The following is a 12,121-nucleotide window of genomic DNA, read 5'->3' as shown; positions in this document are numbered from 1 at the left end:
AGCCTATGAATATGGTTGTAAAAAGGGGGGAGAAACGACTTCCTCTGAGCGTGTTTCTGCGGAACCAGAATCACTGCTAAGTGTCAGGAAGGGAAGCCGCTGCTACTTCACTCCTTGCCTTGCTGCTACCCGCCGGGGGCTCTAACTCTTTCCTGAACCCCTACTGCCGCGACAAGACCTGGTTGTCAAGTTCAACGCACTTTCCTTAGTTCTCATCCGAGCGCCTCCTCTGCCCCGTCTGGCACTGCTGGTGAACCAGGTTCCCTGAATCTCATCTTCCTTATTTATCATCCATGACTGTTTCTGGCCCTTCTTCTCTTCTCTGGCTGTTTTTCCTCATCTGCCTCTGGTCCTTTTCTGCCTACCTCTCCCTCAAAAAGTGGTATTATCCACAGTTTTTGTTTTAGGGTTTTTTCCCCTCTAACTTCCTTGTTCTTGGTAATTTCTTCCAGGCCTAAGGCTTTGAATAAAATGTATTATACAGCTGATGACACTGTTTAAATCTTATATTTCTTACTATGCAAGGATCACCCGCCCAAAAATCTGTCCCAAAAGGAATTTCAATCTTTTTGTCTGAAATTCTCCCTTTTTCTCTGTAGTAATATCATCACCATTGACTTCGCTCATGCAAACCAAAAACCCTCTGATTATCCTGGACTCCCTTCTTTCCTCTTTTGATCCTTCCCCCATCCTGTCTCCAGGTCCTACTGGTTCTGCCTCTGAAACCTCTCTCTCAAATGTGCTTCTTCCATTCTATTCCCACAGCCTCTGCCCTAGTTTAGGTCCTATCACATCACATTCCTAAGTTGCTGAATTTCATCCCCAAATATCCATCGAGTATGTCACATCCCAGTTTAAAGCTCCCATGGCTCACTATGGTCTCATGATGCACTGCTCCAGGTTCCCCTTCTGGCCCCTCACAACACCTATGCTCATTTCACGTCTACGGAACATTATCACACTTGCATTGTGATGCTGTAATTGCAAGTGTGTGAGTCTTCTCTGCTAAACAGAAACTCCCTATAGGACAGCAACAAGGTTGTATTTACCTTTCTATTCTCAATGCCCAACACAGTGCTTGGCAATATATAGATGCTCACTTAATGTTTCATAAATCAAACATATCTTGGTTATAAGTTTAACATGCAATCTTTAGGAAATATTAAAAAATGACTTTAATTTCAGATATTTATATGAAAAGCTCATAGATTATTTCAGTCTTCATAGACAAGTTTGATTTTATATTTACGTTAAGCACGATTGCTTGCTTTATAGTCTTATTCTTTAAACTTTTTTTGTACTGAGATATAACTGACATATAGCATTATATTAGTTTCGGATGTACAACATAATGCTTTGATGTTTGTATATTTTGTGAAATGACCACCACAATGAGGCTCGTTAATATCTATTACCACGCAAAGTTACAAATTGTTTTTCTTATGATGAGAACTTTTAAGATCTACTCTCTTAGTGATTTCAAATACACAATACGATGTCATGAACTTCAGTCAGCATGTTGTACATTATATTCTGTACAGTGATTTTTAAATTGTGTTTTCCACCAGTGGTGAGGTTAATTTTGAAGACAGGAGATAATTCTATATTGTACCAGAAAATGTTCAGAAACTAAATGAGCTGCAGTCTTAGAGCTTCAACTGCCTCCATTATATTAACTATACTAATTAGAACTTGGACATACTTATTATCTATTATGAGAAAACAGCAGATATTTACTAGATATTATGTCAAACCACTAAGGAGGACATAAGCTGACCATGGATGGATGCTTCTGCCTAAGGAGCAAGGATTAATTAACAATTTTGATTCTTTCATTAGCCTCTCTGATTGAAAAACAAAGGGGAGAAATACATTAGGCTACAGAACTTGCATAATTTATACCCGGTGTCACTTATTCTAATCTTTCTTATACTTTGATGCATGTTACCTCTAAGCTATGCCCTTTATGGGACTATCAGATTTGGAGGACAAGAGAGGGGACATGGAGACAGAACAACAGGACCGATGGGAAGAAATCTATTCTTTATTCACAAAGAGGTTTAGCAACTAAGAGTTTCTTTTATACCGCAGCTTGAAAAATACAAAACATTATTCATGAATCTTGATTTTCCACTGAAATATGTAAAAAGAAAAGCCTTTCAATTAATGTATGCAGTGGGGAAAAACTAGAACAACACAATAAAAAAGAAGAGAATATCTAATTTATTACTGTTTATTGGACAAACCTACAATAAGTTCTCTTAGGCACTTAGCTATAACTCATTGTGTCCTGCCATGTTCAGAACGTGTGAGCAGGTAACCTAAATTTTTGTTTGCTCTTTGGTAACTTTCTTCTCAACGTACATGCAAATTGGGGTCTACTTACCTCTCCCGGCCGGATCTTAATGTAAAAGTTGTTCCGTTTGTATGAAATCTTTAGAACCTTTGGCCAGGCAAACCTGTTGATGCGTAGTCGGTCACGATATATCAACAAACCACTTGCACACACTCCTAACATGATTTCAACTCCTTCAGAATCCTGGAAAATGGCAGCAAGAAACGATGGATGAGCATCTCACCTATTTCCATTTATGGTGGGTACACTATTTAAGCCTCCAGGTCAGAACCTATAATTAACTACCTGCAGCTCTAATCTAAATATGAAAAGTACTGTAGCACTTTAAAAAATATTACCACTAAATAATAGCCTTTTGATGAAGATATTTATCACTCTGGAGATTTGTTAGTGTAAACTCTGTTCACCCAGATATCTTGGACTTACACAGCATGTCAACACTGCACACAGAGAAGGCCACCCAGGTGAAGGTGTGTTAGTAACAGTAACGATCAGAGCCTCAGTTCTTATTACTGAATGCCAGGCACGGCTCTGACCACTTTACATACATTGTTAATCTTCACTAGGATAATTCTGAGATAGCTGCTATTATTATTCCCACTTTACAGACAAGAAAACTGAGGCACAGAAAGGTTAAGTGTCCATCCCAGTTGAATATGGGCAGCCTGCTTCCAGGGGCAGGACTTTTAACTAATACGTACAGTAACAGAGAGACCCCCATCCTTTCTGATGAGTGTTTTGGGGTTTGTTCCTTTAAAAAGTCTTGATTCTCTCTCTCTCTCTTTTTTTTTTAAATTTAATTTTTATTATTTATTTATTTATTTAATTATTGGTTGTGTTGGGTCTTCATTGCTGCGCGTGGGCTTTCTCTAGTTGCAGCAAGCGGGGGCTACTCTTCGATGTGGTGTGCGGGCTTCTCATTGTGGTGGCTCCGCTCGTCGTGGAGCACGGGCTCTAGGCATGCGGGTTTCAGTAGTTGTGGCAACCGGGCTTCAGTAGTTGTGGCACACGGGCTTAGTTGCTCCGCGGCATGTGGGATCTTCCCAGATCAGGGCTCGAACCCGTGTCCCCTGCATTGGCAGGCGGGTTCTTCACCACTGCGCCACCAGGGAAGCCCTTGATTCTCTTTTTGTATACCATTACTGTCAGAGTAAAATTCGAATATAAAATAGTCTTTTTAAAGTATGAACGTGCTCCCCAACAGGATCCCAACACACACTCACGCCCAGTGGTGCTCACTTAACCACTGGGCTCACATACATAAATATATGCATTTAATATATTTAATTTAAATATATTTAATTTTAATATATTTAATTTTATATAAATGCATTTAATATATGCATATGGACTTCTTTTAAAACAAAAGTGGGATCATGCTATATTTGCAACTTGCTTTTGCGGCTTGCACAGTCCATCTTTGGGTCATCTCCGAGGGATGTGCAATGAGGGGTCCCAGAGGTCATCAGAGATGTTATATAAAGCTTAGGAGACACCCCACGAGCAGTCTATGCCCCCTCAATGTTGTGTCCCGGTGAAATCGGGGTAAAGTGAACGTCTGTGGTGGTCTTGAGTGGGGTAAGAACAAAGGACAGAAGGCAGTGCTGTGTGTGATATGCGGTCCCCACCCCCCGTGTCTCACTGGTTGTTGGAAGCAGGGTGTCGTGGAGGCGAAGCTGAGGTCTGAGACACGGTCATCGGCGGGGCTGTCCCGCTTTGAGTCACTGCAGCCCCAGCAAACGGGGGGAGGGAGGCATGAAAGAATCCAAACGGGGGCTTCTGACTCATCCGTACGGGGGTGGGAGAGACTGACTTCCTAAATCCCGCCAGTGCAAAGCACAAGATGAACATTTCCAGAATCAGAAATAAATATTTTGGTCCCTCTCTGGGAACTGTGAGGTTACACATACAATTTAACTGATGTAAAATGAAATATTTTTCCTTGGAAACGTATCACTCCACTAGACACGAAATCACTCTGTAGAAGTGGAAGGACTTGACGGCAGGATATTACAACATAATCAGATTTGAGGGGAATTCAAAGGCTCCGCCACTATTTATCAAGGGCTTTAACCTGAAAGAGTAATTTACAGAGCTATGACCTGATGCTGGAAGTAGGGTGGAGCGGGGGGCACGATGGACCCTGAGATCTAGCCGACCTGCTCCCAGGACCACACAGGCGACCCCCCAGGTCCTGAGCGGAAATGTCTGCGTGAGCAGGGCTGCTGGAATAACGGCTCCTTGAGTCACTTTCTTGTGATGAAGAACGTAAGTGTAGGAAGCACTCAGGGCATTTACAACCCCTTCCATTATTATCTACTTTAAATCACTCCTTGGTATCTTTGAATCACAAGAAAGTGGAGTCCGTTTGTGGGGAAGATCGGAAGCTCCTGCGATGCACCCCTCCCTTGCCGTCTCCCACACACACTTCTCTGGGTCCCCAAAGCATTAATATCGCCAGCACAGCCTGAGCCAGCGGTGCTGCCACTAACCCCATGCCTCTTCCTTCTCCAGACCCAGGCTGGTGGAGAGCAGCCTCTGTTTATCCTGCTGACCTGGCCACGTGGTCAGCGCAGCGCCTGCCTAGCACGCGTTAAGCCACTACTTGTTTGCCGGAAGAAAAGGCAAACGAACAAAGAAAATGGCAGGAATAAGCGGAGCTTAAAATTGATGGACGCTTCCATTTCATTCATGGCACATCACCCAAAAAAAGGATACTTTTGATATCAAGGTTACTGCCGCAGCCCATAGCATTGAGGTAGTAGCTTGATGAATCTTCTGTATGAAAAACTATAACCGTGGTCTTTCTTGGGGACGTGTGTTTCCCTATCAATAAACATATTTAATGCTCCCTTTAGCAGGGAGCATTGAAGGAAGCCCTGGACAGCCTCAGCCTATCCTAATTAAAATAAACGAAGGTACTATTCTCTTAACTTAAAATCACTGTTCCAACTTTCCCATCCTTTATTATCTCCTGGTCCACGGGATACCCGATATGGATTTATAACTACATTTCAGAATCTTATATGAAATAAATGACTCTGACAGAGCCTATTCAGAGTGACATTAAATGACAAACAAGCAGAGACAGTCTTCCTAAGAAAAAAACAAAGCATTTAGAACAGGTTTTCCAAACCAAGGGACCTTCACCTAATATGGATATTTATTCTTCAAACAGAGCTGTGGAGTCCAAGATCACAGTTCAGAATTTCTAACTAGGTCCTAGAGCTCAGGGCCTTTCAATACTATCAATAGAAGAGAAGCATCTCACTTATAACCGGAAATTAGCTCTAATTTAATTCAGTAAACTTCCTTCTTGAAATGATGGAGGGCGTCTGCATGAGAAAATGAAGTCTAAAACCAAATCATTTGTTATACTTAGTATTCACATGAAATCCTAGCACAGGCTGCATTGGCACTTCTTTAATTCTCTCTCTTTTTTAACTGGCATAATTTCAAATCACATTATTGAATGACAAAGCAGCCATCTATTTTAATTCAGTCGCGATAGCCATGTTAAGTGATTTCATTTTTCCTGATACGAACACAGATACATGCTGAGTTGCCCTTCTCCTAAATGGAGGCCCTCGCCTTTTATTTATTTTCCCCTGGGCAGTAAGTGAGTCATCGTGTGTAATGTAACTCAAAAATAGCTTTCGAGTCACTCAAATTTCCAGGCTACCTTCATTTTTGTCTTGTTTCCTTATCTTTCAGCCACGTAGGGAAAAACTCTAAGAGAAACACAATCTTAGTGCGTGTCCTTATTTTCTTTTTAAATCCTCATCCTACGTTGTATCTGGCATAAACTATAAAACGCTATGTTATCCGAGCACTAAGTAAGTGAAAACGTGTAATAATTAACTGGCAAGTAAACAGGGCTATACCTGCTGTTGTAATTACACACACATGTCAACGAGCTTGGCTCTCCGGTACCAGCGTCCCTGGTGTAAGCCCTAGCCAATTCTCAGAGATTTTGCTCTTGTTGAGGCCTTCAGGCCTCAGAAGTGCTCACCCTGAGTGACGTACAAAATGATCCACAGACGCAACCAATTCGACCTGCGTTCATTCGATCCTCACCATTTTCTTGTCCAAACTCACTCTCGATCTGTCAGGTCCCCAAATGCAGCATCAACAGAACGTACAGATCATAGATTTTCCTCCCAGGGGTCCCCAGGGCTGTTGAGATGTTTGCCTAAACAAAGCCGGCTGAAACCCTCTTCATTTCTTGGCCCCAAACTTGACTGTGTAAGACGCTCGCTCGGCTGGCAGCCTGTGACGTGCACGTTCTTGTGAGCCCCGGACTGTGTGATCGTGACCACTCTGCCCACCCGAAGTAAAGCCACATCCCCAGCCAGGAGCGACGTCATCGTGTCGGCCCAAATCAGAAGAAGCTGCCCCCGAACTTCAAGTACTGATCGTTTCAGCGCTGCTGAAGTACCAGAATCCATCCCTAAGAGCCTAACCCATTTCCTATGTTTCGCTGATAGAAGTTTTGGGGAAAGCTTGCCTCTGCTTCCACGGCGCTTTTATTCACAGCTGTTCAGATAACAGACTAACGGTCCATAGGCTCACTCTCTCACTGTCGAAAAATACAGAGATTCTGGAAAAAGTGTGACATGGAGTAAAAGCTGCTGAAACATCCTCCCAACCTTAATCCAGTCCAATCCTGACTTCTCTCTTCGCAAGACTCTGGAACCAAGATACAGCCTCAACAATTCACCCATCCACTAGGCCATCTTTTCTTTTTTTTTGGACAGGCAGAGAGGATTTATTTGTTGCAGAATTATTTATTACAGAGAATGTCCTGAAAATAAACTTGACCAAACACTAAAATTAATGTGCTGTATGTAAGGATGGAGAATCCGTTTTATTACACACAGTGACTGAGAAAGTTCAAAACAAAACAAACCCAAAACTATAGTGCTTCTCCAGTTCTCTCTGCTCTCTTATCTTATCTCTTCCCTCTTTTTCTTTCTTTAAAAGACAAGTTAGGCAAAAAAATAAATAAATAAAATAAAAAGGTGATAGTGATGAGATGGAGAGCAGGGCTATTCTGGGACTCAAAGCTTTTATCAGCTCAGAAGATGGATCAAAGCCGTTCCCAGGAAAAGTGAACTACTGTGATAGACTAGGCAATCTTAGCCTGGCTGGTTAATTTTAACTGAACTTCAAAATAACCATCTTATTTCAAAGCCCTGATTATTTGTCACAGTATCTAAACTTTACAGAGAGCTTTTAAAATTTAACATGAATTTTTTGAGTGCCTGGTGGGCATGACAACGGGGCATACACAGTACTTGGCATATAAACGTTTGTGACAACTGGGTCCTGGATACTGTTAAATAAAATTAGATGGAAGGCCTGGAGTTTAAAAAATGCATACCTTGGCATGATGTAAATCCACCCCATACATGGAGAGCTTTTTGGCATTTTCCAAGAAATACATCTCTGCTTCTGCGGGCGTCATTCCTCTGATAAGAAAAAATGAGAGGTATTACAATGCTGTTTTTTTTTTTTTTAACCTGGCGGAGCCATAATATTTTCCACTTAGCTCCCTTGCAAGTTCCCACAGAGGCACCAAAAGATTTGTACTCTGGGGGAGGCGGGGGGAGAATACCAGGAAAATGGCTTTTAGCAGAAACATCACAAGGACGTCCCGAGTGGGAGTGTAAATACCCAGAACTGTACCAGGTCCAGAACCTCACTCTGCTGAGTCCCACCCTTAAGGCACTGACTTCAGTCCCGGGAGACGCAGGTGGCGCAGGGGATGCCCACCCGCCGAGCACAGCTTAAACGGACGCTCCCGGGGCTCCTGCCGCTAACCTGTGGCTCTTGTGCAGCTCGATGACTTTGTCTTCTAGTTCTTTTGTGTGGTTTGGCGCGAAGCGGAACTCGCTGATGTAGTCACTGCCACACTCATCTGGGTCGTAGTCTCCCAGTTCTGACTGGACGGTGTACGAGCCCAACGTGGCAAGGGTGACAAAGGAGCAGGGCAGCCTGCCAGACACGATGTCATCGCGCAGCTGTAAGCAGAGGTAGTACCTTCCAGGAGCCAGAGGACGGGCAGAAAGCCAGCGTTAGGAGACTGGAAAGGAGACTGCCCAGTACAAAGTGGGCGGCAAGCAAGCTCTCCCTGCAGAATAATCCACTAGGACACATTGTCTAGCATCTGGATTTGGATCTAGATACTAGGGGAAGATACTTAGCTACAAAATACAATATTTAAGGGCACCTAGAGGCAAGTTCATAATAATACAGGGATTCATCGATGAGGCACAGAGTAAAAGAAACCTACAGACTATTTCTCTAACATTAAGATAACGTTGAAAGTCAAACAAAATCTCTGGCGGGGGAAATTATAATATAAAAATGGTGCTCTTAAATATAATGATTAGGTCCCAACTACCTAAAGGAAGTCTCATTTTGCTATCTAGATGAAAGGTCCTGCCACACGACCAAGACAAATTGCAGGTAACTCAACGGCTGCGCCATCATGAACACTACTTGCCACTTCCTGCGTTCCTGATGAGAGGAGCTTTCTCCTGGGTCAAGGTCTCATTTTTTTCTTTAGATAACTTCCTAGAATTCAACCGTTACGAAGACTAACTTTGAAGAATTATTACATTAAAATCTCATCACTAAAAGTAAACACTTCTAAATTGGGGGACTATGAAACATTTTCCATATAATTTTGCCAATATCATATGCAAATATCTCCATTAATAGCTGACTTTTACCTTCCCTGTTATTCTGCTTCTAAGAGTGACAGATATACTAACAGTAGAAGACTCCAAGGTAAGTGGGAACATTGATGAATTTTATGAACAGTCTTCATGGCCCAGCGTACGAGTATAAGAATAAAATATACCTTGTACCTTTCACATAAGAAACGAACCGTTAATCTGTTGAAGCTGAGGACTATGTTAAGGTCCCCTCTAAATACGGTTTTAAGCTGATGATATAAGTAAACGCCATGTAATCCAGATACAAAAATTTCGACACATTTCACAGGCCCTACACACATGACACAAATGGAAAGGAAATCATGCACTAGATTCCAACTCAAAGTATATATACGCTCTCTAACCATAAATTAGCCACAATTAAATAGTCCCTCGACTACTAAAAAGTATCTTTATATAAGAAATTACAAATTGTCTTTTGATTTAATGAAAATATAAAAGAAATCTTCTGGAACTAGTTTTTTCCCTTCTCCTAACATGTCTGCTGAAATGATTTTTCATCATAGCAAGTGACGAAAGCTTTTTGAGTAATTTCTCTTTCCTGAAAAGCCTGCCAAGAAGGGTTGTCAGGCCACACTGCACAGTATCACTCTGACTGGCTATAAACTTACTACGAAACACAGTGAGAAAACCAAGGATTCCAAAGTAGAAAGCATTAGAAGAGGCCTAGAAGGACCCACAGCAAACCCAGAACGGCTTCATAAAGAGATTCTTCCTTATACTCAAAGCTCAGTCACCAGGCCAGACTGTTCGATTCCTTTCTTGATGCCTTTTCTCTAAAACGAATGAAACATCTTCCTTGTATACGGAAGGCGTGGAAGGTACACTCTTAGGTGTGCACGTGTTTATGTGCATTTGTGTGTGTGTGTGTGCAGGCCTGTGTGATTTTTTAAAACAGCCACCACGTATCAGACTTTTTATATAAAAAGGCATAAGCATCCAAAGACACGCTTTTGCTCTAAGTTTTGAAACAGGAGCACTAGGAATTGTCGTATCATTTAAGGCTGAATCCCATTGAATTTGACTGTGGTGGGTGGATGACAGCATCTCAATTCTGCGTGTTTTCCCACCAGGGTCAGGCAGAGGGAAGTATCAGCTTAGCATCGAAGATTCAACTGGGAACAGATATGATGTGGCAAATCTTCTCATCGGATGTTTGCTCTCATTCAGTTGCCTTTTGTTTGCCATTTCAGTGTGGATGACCGTAAGGTTACCAGATGTAAGCCTGCTCTCCTCCCGAGAATTTAAGAGGAGCACAACCCCCAACATGCCTGCCTTTTTCACTGCCAACTTTCAAATACCTGGTGATATCTTCAGACAGCTGGGCAGGGTCTGGTGGGTAAAATTTCACATTAAATGAAAAGTGCCAAGCACCACCTGCAGAGAGGAGAAAAAATCAGAATAAAGTCTTAGACAATCCCTTTGTACTTATTATACTAAGAGGTAGCTAGAACTGCCCTAACTCCAGGCACTAACACCCAGGCAACATTTTAATCATCAATGGAAAACAGGGAAGTCTCCTTTCTGTGAAACTCACAGGTAACTCCGAAACTTCCTCCAGTTTCTAATCTTCTGCCCCATTAAATCCTTTACTGGAGTTTCTAACTAGCAAGGAAATTGACTAAACTTCCTCCCTTTCTCAGGGACAAAGGCCTTGGGAAGAGGGAAAAAAAGTAAACGAGACAGATAAGCCTCAATCAGACGAGTCTAGGGCTGACCGGATCTATTCTCTGAAGTTCTGGAGAGCTCACATACCAACATTACAGACAGAATCCCATTTCCTTTGTCCCTTCTGCTTTGTTATTACAGGTCAGATCCCAGAATAATACATGTCAAGGGACTGTTCAGGATATCTGTATTTTATGGGAAAGGTTTGCTGTCGTATTGAGAGATGGGCCTGTGGGCCATTCGGAAAGTTCTTTCCTTACTTGGGGAGATTTCTGATGGAAGAGACCGTGGGGGTGTTTGCTGTGCATTACCAAGCCCAGCCCTCCTCCTCAGCCCCTGATCAGGACGGTCCTCACTGCACGCGGCCGCCCCTCCTCCTGTGGCCTCTCCTATGGCCTCTCCAGCGGGGAAGGGGGTCACCCAGACGTCAGCTCACAGGCACCTGCTCCCCGGACTGTCCATATGTAAACGTGAGACATTACAAGCCTTCCTGAGTGCTCCGTTTCATCCATGCATTCTCTAGTTGTGTATACCTAACCATGTTTACCACCGTAAATGAGAATAAAACCCACCTTTTCTTCTTTTCTACATTTACTCTCTCTGTGATCACCCCTGTCACTTATTTTCACCTTGGTCTCTCTGTCTGGCCTTTTAATAAATGCGGTACATTACTGAAGCCTGGGTGCTCCTTCGCTGGGAACTGTTTCCATGTCTTCCCTCCACCCAGTAAGCACGCTCCAAGGGCCCGGGCCCTGCTCGTTCTGAACGGCGGCTTGGAGGACCCTCCTGGTCTCCCAGCTTCCGTGCTGGAGGCCTTTCCTCTGAGCCGTGGTCTCCCTTTTGCTCTGACCTCGTGGTCCAGCCCTCACACTTCAAATGCCCTCCTAAGCCTTCCAAACACCCCCTTCTCCCATTCAGTGACTCCTGGAAGCTCCATTCTCTCCCCGAGTCCTTCCCAAACATTCACAAGAAAGGGACAACATCCTAAGTACCGCCCGGCTCCTTCCTTTGAACTGTTCTCTTGCTTGAGGAGCAAATACTTAGCTGCAGAGGTCACCTGTATTTCTGTCATCCATGGTATAGTCCATTCACTAATTCTGGCTTATTCTGGACACTGCTTTTCATATTACACTTAGAGGTCCACCTGGCAGGGACACCATTTGAGTTGCCTTATAAAGGACTTGGTATAGGGACCGGGTATTACTGGGTGTTTCGTGCCATTTCTAAACCACTAAGAAAATATTCCCAAAACATGGGCTGTAAGAATTACAAGCCATAAAATATCTGGCAATCAAATATATTTCTAGCGATTATTTTTCCCACTGTTCTCAAAAATGTCCTCTTGTAATTCTAA

At 42.9% G+C, this 12,121-nt stretch overlaps 1 protein-coding gene across 18 annotated transcripts in view; it reads right to left on the bottom strand.

The window, feature by feature from the left end:
• The window catches only part of EPB41L3 (erythrocyte membrane protein band 4.1 like 3), a 223,428-nt gene that overhangs the window by 34,746 nt on the left and 176,561 nt on the right, over window positions 1-12,121 (bottom strand). For all 18 annotated transcript variants that reach the window (XM_036875021.1, XM_036875026.1, XM_036875020.1 and 15 more), the window contains exons 6-9: window positions 10,401-10,476; window positions 8,180-8,398; window positions 7,740-7,827; window positions 2,387-2,539 (exon numbers count right to left, since the gene is read on the bottom strand). In XM_036875021.1, the coding sequence (XP_036730916.1) occupies window positions 2,387-2,539; window positions 7,740-7,827; window positions 8,180-8,398; window positions 10,401-10,476 (536 nt within the window). The remainder of the gene's footprint in view (window positions 1-2,386; window positions 2,540-7,739; window positions 7,828-8,179; window positions 8,399-10,400; window positions 10,477-12,121) is intronic.

This window comes from Balaenoptera musculus, chromosome 14, assembly GCF_009873245.2.
Source record: "Balaenoptera musculus isolate JJ_BM4_2016_0621 chromosome 14, mBalMus1.pri.v3, whole genome shotgun sequence".
NCBI classification, from domain to species: Eukaryota; Metazoa; Chordata; class Mammalia; order Artiodactyla; family Balaenopteridae; genus Balaenoptera; species Balaenoptera musculus.
Note: the sequence above shows the minus strand (reverse complement) of the source record. Positions and strands in the feature narration are given on the sequence as shown.